The sequence below is a fragment of the Sinocyclocheilus anshuiensis genome, unplaced genomic scaffold (genome assembly GCF_001515605.1).
Source record: "Sinocyclocheilus anshuiensis isolate Anshui unplaced genomic scaffold, SAMN03320099.WGS_v1.1 scaffold1457, whole genome shotgun sequence".
Classification (NCBI taxonomy): Eukaryota; Metazoa; Chordata; class Actinopteri; order Cypriniformes; family Cyprinidae; genus Sinocyclocheilus; species Sinocyclocheilus anshuiensis.
In genome coordinates this window covers 247,954-260,678 of record NW_015549662.1, presented here as the reverse complement: position 1 = coordinate 260,678, position 12,725 = coordinate 247,954, and the positions used below count along the sequence as shown (strand labels likewise).

Below are 12,725 nucleotides of genomic sequence, written 5' to 3'. Positions count from 1 at the left end.
TATATGTATATTGTATTTTATAAAACCTTGTTTTCTGAAGTTGTCTAATTAAATTACCAACATTTGTGTCTGTAGAAACTTTATTTTCATTATTATTATTATTTTTTAAATGCATGAGTTGGACCAGATAAAAAACTAGTTTTAAATGGCCTCGTTATGAATGCAAAACTCATTTATTATATAGCCACAGTCATCGTTCTGCAGTCATGTACAGCATTTACACACAGGACGGGAAGAAAGAGCTGAGAAATGAAAGACACGTCAGCAAAATCAGCTGAATCAGCAAAACATCTGCGAACGCTTCGCAGCAGAAAAACCACAAACAGCTCAAAAATGAGTTACATAACAGCGTTCATTCATCAGACGACAAATAAAGCGACCAATACAGATCAATCACGTGAAGAGAACGTCAGGGGCCTAATGTTACATCAACCTCAAATCAGCTTGATTTACTCCAGCGTATGATTAAGAGCCATTCATTAGCGCATGTTATTCTGAAGAAACTAATATTTATCCTCACAGTCGTTCATCCAAGTGTAATGACTTTCCTGCTCTAAATTGTAGAAATGTCATAATTTCTTTCTCATATTCAGTGTTTCACTCGGAAAAATGGATTGCATTTTAGAGAATTCTGTGAAGCCTTGATTATATTCAGATATTTTTATATTTGAATTATGCAGAAAACTAGAATGTGGAAAAGTATAATACGGAAAAAATACAGTTTTGGTTAAATTTAACATGCTAACATGAAAGCAGGATGATGCATGGTATTCAACAAGACAATGGGCAGAGAAATCGCAATTTAATACAGTAAAATCAGAGTTTTCTCCAATAAAAATATACAAAAATAATGTGAAAAACCAAAGGCCTCAAATACAGTATATATGCTGTAAAAATTATTTTTCGAAATTTTAAATAAAGCAAAGATTATTTATCCAGTAAATACTATTTCAGTCTTTCTACTTCAAAATTTCACATTTAATTCAGTGTTACTTGCCGTTGCTGTGTAATTATTTGTGAAATTTACTATCAATTTCTCCTAAAAAAAAATTCAGTTTTAACATAATTTCCCTAAATTCAATGAGTTTTTATGGAATGCTTTAGAAAAGCGTTCAGATAGAACAGGACTTTATGGACTTCTGAAATAACATTAAACGGGTCTCAGAATGATGTTTTAGTAGCACATGGAAAGGTTATTTCACACTCACTGTTCGGCCTTTGGATCCAGGCAGACCCGGTAAACCAGGAAGACCGGGAAGACCGTCGGATCCCGGATACCCGTCTATCCCTCTGGGCCCCGGCAATCCAACCGGACCCTAAAAGACATTCAGAGAGAGTCACATGACCACAACAACATCCTGTGAGGGGGCGGAGCCTGCGGCTGCTGTTTACACATATTATTAACACTTAAAAAGACGAGCCATCATAAATGATTTCTGGTCTGGGGAACAGATACACAAAGCTAATTTGACATGGAAATTGCAATAATATATGTTACACCACTTAAATACGCTCAAAAAACATATTTATGCCTACATTTACGATGTACATATTTTAATTCATATCAAATTTCCATACATTTGGATTACAGTTTTTCTAATAATCCTAACATGATTCATATTTAGATAAAATGAAACGATTTCTGTAATAGTGCTAATAAACTGAATGTGTTTTAAACACACAATAACCAGCTTTATATATTTATCAAGTTGTTTTAATCTCATACATTTTAGCTAAGTATTGCTTGTTCCACAGCTACTCATATTTTGAACCATGTTCATTCTTTTTAAATGTACAAATTCATTTATAAATAAACAAAATTTTTTGTTAATTTTTATAAATAAAAATAAACTTGAATTTATCTATTTATTTTACAGTGAACAGATTTATGCTGATTCTAAGCAATTTAAATATATATTTTTTTAAGTATTAAATTCAATATGAAAAAATGATTTTAATGAAATCAAATAGATGTAAATAGTTAAAAATAAAAATTAATTTTTTTTTGAGTGCAGAAATCTCATCCGTTTCATATTTGACTGACATATAGGCGTCACATTAAGTTCAGTTCATTATGTTAAAACTGTGCAATGCAAATATAAGGAAAGTTTTACATTTAATTCACACACAAAAATCTTAACATTTCTGAGTGTTTTCTGTTTAAATTTATGTAAATGTCATGATTTTATGAATGTGTAAACATAAAATTGTGGTGTAAAACACACACCTCAGGACCTGGCGCTCCAGCGGGCCCTCGGGATCCTTTCTTCCCAGCGAGTCCCTAAAAACACACACACAAACTTATTCAATAGCCTTATATAATACTGTTACCTAAGAATGATTGGAGTGAATGAAAAGAATGATTTCTGCATGACGTGATAAAGAAAGCGCTTTAATCTTGTTATTCAAGCGTCTCTGAGCACACAGTTCCTTTAATGCTCTGGATAACAGAGGAAAGGCAGACACGACTGACTAAAGTCACGCTGGGTGGCCAAACGCGCCGTGATTCTGTTTCGCTCAGGTTTTGAATGCCGTTCATTGGCTGATATCTGAATGGGATATTTGTGACGCTGAATGTGGATCACTGACTGTTTACACGAGCGTTCCAGGATGGATTTGCAAAATGAAACAAGCACAATACAGAATTATTTCTGTTACACAACTTATAGAGTAGTATATAATATAATTGTCGATTATTCCCTTGAAATTGTAATTGCGATTATTAATTACGATTATCACATTTTACATTGAATGATGTTTATACCATTGTTTGAAGCAACCGCATGCCATATTTTTGCCATATACACTGAAAAACCTTTATTGCTTTTCTATAGTATTAAGCCTCAAATGTCAACTATACATCGGACTGGTTTCTTCTTTAAATAAGAAAAAATATTATAATGTTTTATTAACACTAAAATTAAAACAATGGAAAGATAACATTAAGAAAATTTGTAGAAAGCGAAAAATGTAGAAAGAAAAAAAAAACATATCTTAAGCATGCAGAATAACATAAGTGGACTTTGAACGATTAATTGCCGTTTTGAACGATTACGTAATTGTGGCATCCGTAATCGCGATCAGAAATTCGATTAATTGTGCATCCCTACTACAGAGGCGACCTGCCATTGACTTCTGTTGTTTTTAAATAAAACTATTTGTTTGCTCCAGTCTGACCCTAAACTTTTGCCATTTGTAGATTTATAAAACATTAGAATACTGCTTACTGAATTTAATTGCTTTATACTATTTTTTTTAACTATGTGAAACAGCATGCACTATGAAAAGATTTCAAATTTAAAAAATGCTACGTTGTTGTCACATGACCTCGCTACATTGCATCCTTAATTCTTCTCGAAAATATATAGTGCTATTTTGCATTTTAGTGCAATTTAAGGGTAAAGATGTGTTTACTTCTGGCAGACTGCTAAAATAACGAGTCAAGAAAAATTAACAATTGCAGTTGATATTACAAACACTGAAAACTGAAGAGAAACAACATCATACCAGGATTATTACAGTCAAATAAAACTAAAACCATAAAAATATTTTTATTCAAAATAACATTTAACTGACATAAAATTTGATATTTACAAAAGCCCTTGAACTTATTTTATTTTAGCTAGTTGCCAAGCCAACATTTCTCATTTTTTATTTAGTGTAATGTGATATACTAAAATAACTAAAACTGAAATAAAAATGAATAAAAACAATACAGTAATATATAAAAATAACAAAAACACACAACGAAATTACTAAAACTTGAACTAAAATTAAAATGGACACAGAAAATATAATTCAGTTTGTTTATTTAATTTCAAGTAACAAAAAATGATTTTTTTAATGGTTTAATTTTAGTTTTAACTATATGAAACCTGTATCAGCTCATCCAGAAAAATACAGAAAAATGACAAACCACACAGTATAAAAAAAAAAAAAAAACTTGCTACGTGTACTGCGTTAAGCTAACTGACACTTGCATATCATTGCTCTCTTGTTGATTTTGATTGCTTCCATTGTCCTCATTTGTCAAACAAGCGTCTGCTAAATGACTAAATGTAATGTACATGTACTACCTATTGCAGAAATAGCATGCTAACACTTATACAGACACAAACCTGAACTCCCTTCTCGCCCTTGGGTCCTGCTTCACCAGGAAGTCCTGGAGATCCCTTGGGTGTGGGGAAAAATGAAAAGATTGTGTTTTAATTTCATTATGCAAGCAGACACTTCAGTGTGACGTTCCTCTGGCCCAGAGACGTGTGGCCAGAGTCCAAAATTAACCAGAGAAAAAACTGCAAACATTGGCTTAGGTACATCAAATTTTCCAGTAACTTAATTGGAAAAGTTATGCAACAAAAAGCTCTGCTCCAAATCCTTGTGAGCCCCTACCTAGACAGCATTTTTAGGCATCATAGGGTGTAACTTCTGATGCAAAGACATGCATCAAACACATACAACATGCTAAGGTCGAACTCTGTTGTCAGATGAATTTCCAGTGCACTACTTGCATGATGCACTGGTTGCTGTCTATGTAGGTAGACAGCAGCAGTTTTGGATCAGAGCTGCAGTGTTGGTCAAACATCAGACTTACAGGAGATCCCTGCTGACCAATCGCTCCACGGGCGCCTGTGACCCCTACGTGACCCTAAAACACACAAACACACACACATTACTGCAGCGTTGACATAACAAATATGAATATGAGTGTCGACTGTTTGTGATGAAAACAGGCCTACAGTGCTGCAGGATCCAGAACAGTTCAATCTAGATCACAGAAAACATCTTAAAAACAATCAGCAAAAGAACAAAACCGGAGTCTCCAGTGCTCAGAAAAGACGCTGTTATGCTGCTGCTAAGGTATTTCGAGTAATTTTTATCATGTTGCTGTGTGGTTGCTAGTGTTGCTATGCAGTTTCTCATCATGTTGCTGTGGAGTTGCTAGGGTGTTGCTATGCAGTTTCCAAGGTGCTTGAGCGGTTTTATCATGTTGCTGAGTGGTTTCTAGGTTGTTGCTATGGAGTTTCTAATCATGCTGCTTTGTGGTTGCTATGAAGTTTCTGATCATGTTGCTCTGGAGTTGCTAGGGTGTTGCTATGCAGTTTCCAAGGTGCTTGAGTGGTTTTATCATGTTGCTAAGTGGTTGCTAGGGTGTTGCTATGCAGTTTCTAAACATGTTGCTTTTTGGTTGCTAGGGTGTTGCTATGCAGTTTCTGATCATGTTGCTGTGGAGTTGCTATGCAGTTTCTGAAGTGTTCCGAGTGAATTATATCATGTTGCTGTGTGGTTGTTAGTGTGTTGCTATGCAGTTTCTGGGGTGCTCTGAGTCATTTTTATAATGTTGCAATGTGGTTGCTAGGGTGTTGCTATGCAGTTTCTGATCATGTTGCAGTGGAATTGCTAGGGTGTTGCTATGCAGTTTCCAAGGTGCTTGAGTGGTTTTATCATGTTGCTGAGTGGTTGCTAGGGTGTTGCTATGCAGTTTTTGATCATGTTGCTTTGTGGTTGCTGGGGTGTCGCTATGCAGTTTCTGAAGTGTTCCGAGTTAATTTTATCATGTTGCTTTGTGGTTGTTAGTGTGTTGCTATGCAATTTCTGGGGTGTTCTGAGTGGTTTTTATCATGTTGCTTTGGTTGCTAGGTTGTTGTCATGCTGTTTCTCATGATGTTGCTGTGTGGTTGCCAAGGTGTTGCTACGCAGTTTCTGAGGTGTTCCGAGTGTTTTTTTATCATGTTGCTATGTGGTTTCTAGGGTGTTGCTATGCAGTTTCTGATCATGTTGCTGTGTGTTTGCTAAGGTTTTGCTATGCAGTTTTTGATTATGTTGCTGTGTGGTTGCTAGGGTGCTGCTGTACAGTTTATGAGGTGTTCTGAGTGGTAGTTAAGCTAGTTAGTGAAGAGGAATGATTTTTACAAAGAATGAAATTCCTCCTTACAGAGAGACTAACCTGATATCCATCATCTCCTGGTTCCCCACGTTCACCTTTCTCTCCTGAAGAGCCCTATATGCACACAAACATTGATATGTTGTCTTACTTCTTCAATTAAGTGATGTAAATATCACCACCTCTTTATTTAGTGATTTCATTCAAGGTGTTGGACAAAAACAGGAAGTTAAAGGAAATTAAGACCTACTGGTTCACCTAAGGGCCCTGGTGGTCCTTCCGTTTTACTGTCTTCTCCTGGATAACCCTGAAAAATCAGTCAAACTCAGAATCTAACACTATTCTTTCACTCTTTTTCACATATTTGCATACATTGCATAATAATTTAACACATATATGACATTTAGACTGAGATTGTCATTTAAAGATCAAAATATGTTGTATAACCTTTTCTCCCTTTGGTCCTGGGGGGCCTGCTGGACCTGGCTTGCCAGTGTGACCCTATGGTTAAAGAAAATAGAGAAGAAAGATAAAAAAATAGATAATTTCCTTGTCTAATCCAAAATAATATTATTTTGTGAATAGCTATAGACCAGCTAGGTTGAATAATCGGAATCTCAAAACTTTCAAACTTTAACTTTCAAAACTTTCTGCAAATGTGAGTGTGATTTTGTAAGCATTCATAAGTGCATATATTTGTATGCATGAAACTCACTGTGTAACCTTGAAGTCCCGGCTCTCCCTGAGGTCCCATAACTCCTGGTCGACCCTGAAATGTAATGAACAAAAAACACACACACGTAAGTTAGCTTGTGTTTTGTAGTGTACTCGTCGTACCTCAACAAATAACCTTCTAAAAATAACCTGAGTTTCCTGTGCTGAAAAACACATTGTTGGATGGAGTCTTAAAAAATGACTCCTGCTGCTCATCCCATTATGGCTTCTTGGAAAACCATTTGCTTATGAAAACAAGACGCTAAGTTTCCCTAACTACACTTGTTTTTACATTTCATCGATGCCGTTAAATCCTGAGGGAAAAGCAGGGGCAAAATAAACAAAACAATCCCAGACATTTTCTCTGTTTATAAAATCCAGCCTAAAACGACCAAATCAGTAGGCGCTTAACTGCATTGTACAAGAAAAGCAGATTAGTCCCTAGTATCTCTAATGGCATTAGTGTAAATCCCATCAAAATGCTTTGGTTCAATTCCAAATCCCGCTAATGTTTACACATGCCTTAACTGAGCCAGTAAAAGCAGTGAGTTTGAGGGTAAAATTCGTTCTCAGCATGTTAGCAAATTATCACGCTCTTGTCAGCTCATACAGAAACAATAGTTCATTTTTTAAATACCTAATTACTTTTACTAACAAAACTATCCACTAACATGTCTGAACCAATCACACATTTGTACTGTAGTTGTGTGGCAAAACAGCAACAATTATTCACATAATACATTACTATCTAGGGCTCCCCTAGTGGTGCAATCATATGTAGCAGCATAATGTTGAGGTTGTGGGTTCAAGCTTCAGAATAGGCCCGAATTTCCCCTTGTTAACAAATTCAGTGCATCCATTTCTCTCATTCGTACTGTTTCGTTTGGCACTGCTATTGCAGTAGCTTTATGATGGTGATGGTGAAGTTACTGCTTAATCGTCTTTGGGATTTGCACAGCCATTTCTCAACATTAGAAAGAGTGAAGGGATGCGTTAAAAGAGAAAGCACACTAACTGCGGGTCCTCTGGTTCCACGAGCACCTTTGAGTCCTCTCTCCCCTGTCTGTCCGATTTCGCCCGGTGAGCCCATCTCTCCCAAGTGACCCGGCAACCCTTTTTCACCCTACCAAAAAGGAAGATGGAAATATCAAAGGGCAGGACTGGTTTAAATTGTTTACAAGCGAGAATGACAAGAAAAATGTGACTGTATTGTGAAAATACAGAGCAGAATGTGTCCCAAACAAGCTAAGGCGAAGAAGAGTACCACAGGGCTCTATTCTAGGTCCGTTTTATTTCTGACACAATACTGCAGATTGTAAAGACTTCTGTTTCCACCCTTGTGCTATTAAAATGAAATGGTCCCATATATTGTTTTAATGCAATTTAATTCAATTTAGTTGCCATAATTTTTTTTGATTCACAAATTTTGGTTACCTTCTTTCCTGGACGTCCACGGTTGCCGGGCAGACCTTGTTTGCCCTCAGGTCCCTGATGGAGAAATGAATGTTTTAACTTCACATTGTCAGTACAAATTTCAGACAAAATACACTTGCATTATGTAAAGAGCTGTTTGGAGAGATTTTGTCCATTGCACACAACTAAATGGCACAAATGCATTACATTAGATTCACTCCGTCACTCTTTCGTCACTCACCGGGAAGCCTTTTTCCCCAGGATTTCCAGGAAGTCCTAGTGGGCCAGAGTCACCAATCTCACCCCTTTCTCCGGCTTCTCCCGTTGGTCCACGGTCACCTGGCTCACCCTAGGAAGTAATAACAGAATAAAAACAAATTTTTTTTTTCCAAAATTTTTTTTTGGTTTCGGTACAATGGTTTTAGGAATCAACATAATATGATGTTGACAATGTGTACCCAAGTGCATACTGGGCCAACCAAAGAAAAAATTAGCAGCAAACAGTTTTTACACAATTTGCGAACAGTTGATGCAGAATATACTGAAAAACAATTTAAAGATTTACTTTAATTTGAATAATTTAGACTCTGAAATTGCTAATAAATTTCACAAATAATTACAAACGAACATTGAATTAAACATGAAATTTTGAAGTTGAAAGAAGTATTTTCTTGTAAAATGTACTCCAATAAACTTTGTTTTATTTAGTTATTTATATACATTTAATAAAATTACTTTTTACAAGTATATTGATCAAACTTGCCAGAAAATGGTTTACAAGGCGACAGGTTTGACAAGACAAGACATTATGCATTTCTCATCATTCTCTAAAATAGATCAAATAGAATGCAAAAATAAAATAATAAATGAAATAAAATGCTAAAATAGTAAATCTCAAAATCCCTTTTATCATTTTATTGTATTACGAGTAAAAAGGTTCAAGCGTAAAAGTGTTCCTGTTGCCCAAATGATAAAAGCATGGCGCTAGCAACAACAGGGTCATGGTTTTGATTTGCAGGAAATGCATAATAATATGTATAAATGCAGTGCAAGTCATTTCGGATAAATGCATCAACCTAGATGTAAATGCAAGTAGAGAATTTAATCTGGAGTCTCACCTTTGGTCCATCCTTCCCTTGATGCCCGTCCTCTCCAGGTGGCCCTGGAGGACCCTAAAACAAACAGTAGCATGTTAGACCAGGGTTTAAATGCAGAAAAGCATCATGGGATTCATCCCACACACCAGCTGAAACGGCTGCAGAAATGTGCTTATTTGTTTTTCCTATTAACCATTACTGCCATTTTTATTTGTATAAGCAAATCAACATATCTGATTGCAGTATTAGCAAGATTATGAATAAATATTTTACAGTCTGAATAACATTTATTTTTTCCCACAATGCAGTAATGGGAATGAATTTATGATTTATTTTGGGATGAAACACGAGCCGGAAAAATGCACGAAAGGTTTCATGAGATTCACTCAGTTAGGACGCTGCTCCCAATGTCATAATATCCAATAACAAACACAGAGCATTGCTTGAATAATTGAACCAGAGACAAAGACGTTCAGTGTGTGTGAGCCTGAGGGTCCTTCTGTCAGATTATTGACACTGTTTGGCTCACATGAGTTAAAGCAATGAAAACACACTGATGGATCACGTTCACTTGGACATTTTGGAGCAGGAATGCAGTCGGTTCACTCACTCTGATGCCCGGTTGGCCCAGTTCACCCTCTTCTCCGACAGGCCCCATTTCACCCTGGAAAAAGACAGAAAGACACAGTTGCAAATGCCAACAGTTCTCGCTTTAATACTGTTATTATTGGAGCTTGTCAGTATAAATCATCCATTTCCATTGTATTTAGTTGTAAACGGCAGCTTGGATATTCTGCTTAACGTCTCCTTTTGAGTTCCACAGCAAATGTAATTAATACGACATTAGAAAGATGGTAATTTTTGGATCTCTTTAAGTCTATAAAGCCTACTGTATCATATTTGATACGGAAAGGCCTCTAAATGATCAACACGATTGAAACATTGCTGAAAAACCTGTTGCACAATCTACTCCATGCCTTCTGTCATCTGATTTATAGAGTTTTTTTATCCAGTAAAAGCTCATTTAGTGTAATTGTACAAACGTGTCTTTCTGCTGTCAGATCTTGAGTGATTTTTATCAAGTAAACGTCAGAATAACTGCAGTAATATCTCCAGATGAACACTTACTGGACTGAAACAGCTCAGCTTTACTTGATTCTCCATCAATCATGTTTTAGAGTCTCAAATCTGATCCTCAGGATCTTTTGAGGAGCGTTTGTTTCCAGAAGCTTTACTTTCACTGTTCCTCAGCGGAGGCTCCAGAACATCTCACATCTTCTGAGGAGCCTTTATTTCTTCATTTGTTATATTATTGGAGATATAGAGCAACCACTGATATTTATATCATTGTATGTCAGTATCTGCTGTACTGTTAGAGAGATCTCACTGATTTACATTACAAGCTTCAGAATTTCATCTTACTTTTGTCCATATAAATATCAACATCTGCACCAAATTGCATATTCTTGCTCAGTTTGAGTCTCTGAATAAAATTGAGCTGTTTTTCTCTTCATATTCTCACTCTATCAGACTATATGTATCGTAAAAGCCTGATGCATCAAATATGATACTCAACAAAAACCACATATGCAAACTTTCTTTTAATATTTTAATCTAAAGTTTCAATCATCTGTTCCATTTCAATGTCCATTTCTGACTATTATTACATGTCAGGCTTTACAGGGTTAAGAGTTTTGCCTCACCTTGATCCCAGGTTCACCCACAGGTCCCTGCTCTCCTTCAGGTCCTGGAGGTCCCTGTGCATGCACAAAAGAGGGAAAAACACCAGCAAACAAGAAGTCAAAATAACACAAACATACTCATATATCAGATCCTAAACACAGAAATAAAGCCAAATTAAATAACATGCAACGTAATTAATTTACTAAATGATTAAAATGTGCAATTATTAACGGTTCTGCAGTGCACAGTGTGTTTTTACACTCCTTAGGGAGCCTGTAATCTATATTGAATTCAACAGTATTACGTAACTCGGCACAGTAAAGAATGATCCCTCATTTAATTAGCATGTTATTGCATAATTGAGCACAGAAGAAATCCATTACACACAAAAATTCTGTTTCTTTCAGGATGTACCTCGTGACCTTGCTCTCCATCTGGTCCCGGGTCCCCTGGGGGGCCTCTGGAGCCCTTAAAATAATCAAATAAATATGATGTAAATATGAAATCATGCACAATTCCCCACAAAACAAACAGTTTTCTCATAAGCAGTCTTGTTTTGATATTATAAATTGTATTTACATGAATCGCACTTGGCGCTCGATGTGAAAGGATCTTACGATTACGCCTAACTAGAGGTGAATTTCACCTTGCATGTTTTAATGCACATGTGAACAGCATAAAAGTGAGTGTCCATATGTTGATGTATGTTTCTATGTGCACATAATCGCGTGTCAACATGAGGACATTCAGATGCACACGGGATCAAAGACTGGAAACATGAACCCGTTCCAGAGACGCTGTTAAACATCTTTCATCTGCTTACAGAACGGCTGATTACATGTTTAGATGTAAAGACACAAAACCCTGGCGCTCAACGCAGGAAATGCCTCACAAACCCTCGGAGGTCTTCACATCATGACTTACATGTGTTACACAGGAAAAAACCCTCGGAGGTCTTCACATCGTGACTTACATGTGTTACACAGGAAAGATGCATCAACGAGTCACGTCATGCATGCTTGCTGAGACTATATACCGCACATTTCTGAAGGTTTAGCACATTGCTAGTCATATGAACACAACTTGTTCAAATTAATATCCTTCAGTTGATGCAGTTTTAGATCTTTATTTTTGCTTGTCTACACTCAATCATGCCACTTTATTGCAGTCCAAAACTTTTTTTATTGAAATGCATGCAGTTTACTTAATCAGGTTGTTATTGTTTAAACAAACTATTAAAAATAATTTTTGTTAATTGGAATAAAGCTGAAATAAAATAAAATATAAATATTCGATGAAATTATTCTCTTTAAAAAACTTCAAAATTAATGAAAATTAGAAGTGTTGTAGACATTTAAGTATTAAAATGACTAAAATGAATGAAAAAAAAATTAAAGCTATATAGAAATATTTAAAACTAATAAAAAGACAAACATGCTCAACAAAACTACTAAAGATTAACATAAGTAAAATAAAAAGGTAAAATAAAATACAGCTAATTCATTTATATATATATATATATAATTAAGTTATAAGTTTAACTAAAACTAAAAAAAAATAGTTATATAAATCTTTAAAAGTAATAAAAATCAACAAAATTACTAAAACTTCAACTAAAAAAAAACATAAAAAACTGAAAATATATCAATTATTAAATTATTATAAATTTTACACACACATACACACACACAAATACTATAATAGTATAAAAATAATAATAATAAAATAACACTAAACCTGGCACTATATGTGCTGCTATAAAGCTGTACCATGCATAATAAAGCTTTTTAAATTAATTTTCTATATAAGAACATTTTATTTACTCACAGGTTCACCTGGAGGACCTTTTTCACCTGTGTTGCCGGAAGGACCTGCTTTACCCTGCAAAACACACACACACACACACACACACACACACACACACACACAAACTG

The 12,725-nt window shown here is 35.5% G+C and overlaps 1 protein-coding gene across 1 annotated transcript in view; it reads right to left on the bottom strand.

The window, feature by feature from the left end:
- The window catches only part of LOC107660294 (collagen alpha-1(XXIV) chain-like), a 122,610-nt gene that overhangs the window by 21,955 nt on the left and 87,930 nt on the right, over window positions 1-12,725 (bottom strand). Inside the window, exons 32-45 of the mRNA XM_016449575.1 lie at window positions 10,812-10,865; window positions 9,719-9,772; window positions 9,130-9,183; window positions 8,253-8,360; window positions 8,033-8,086; window positions 7,614-7,721; window positions 6,600-6,653; window positions 6,332-6,385; window positions 6,135-6,191; window positions 5,948-6,001; window positions 4,595-4,648; window positions 4,119-4,172; window positions 2,228-2,281; window positions 1,209-1,316 (exon numbers count right to left, since the gene is read on the bottom strand). Coding sequence (XP_016305061.1) covers window positions 1,209-1,316; window positions 2,228-2,281; window positions 4,119-4,172; window positions 4,595-4,648; window positions 5,948-6,001; window positions 6,135-6,191; window positions 6,332-6,385; window positions 6,600-6,653; window positions 7,614-7,721; window positions 8,033-8,086; window positions 8,253-8,360; window positions 9,130-9,183; window positions 9,719-9,772; window positions 10,812-10,865 — 921 coding nt within the window. The remainder of the gene's footprint in view (window positions 1-1,208; window positions 1,317-2,227; window positions 2,282-4,118; window positions 4,173-4,594; window positions 4,649-5,947; window positions 6,002-6,134; window positions 6,192-6,331; window positions 6,386-6,599; window positions 6,654-7,613; window positions 7,722-8,032; window positions 8,087-8,252; window positions 8,361-9,129; window positions 9,184-9,718; window positions 9,773-10,811; window positions 10,866-12,725) is intronic.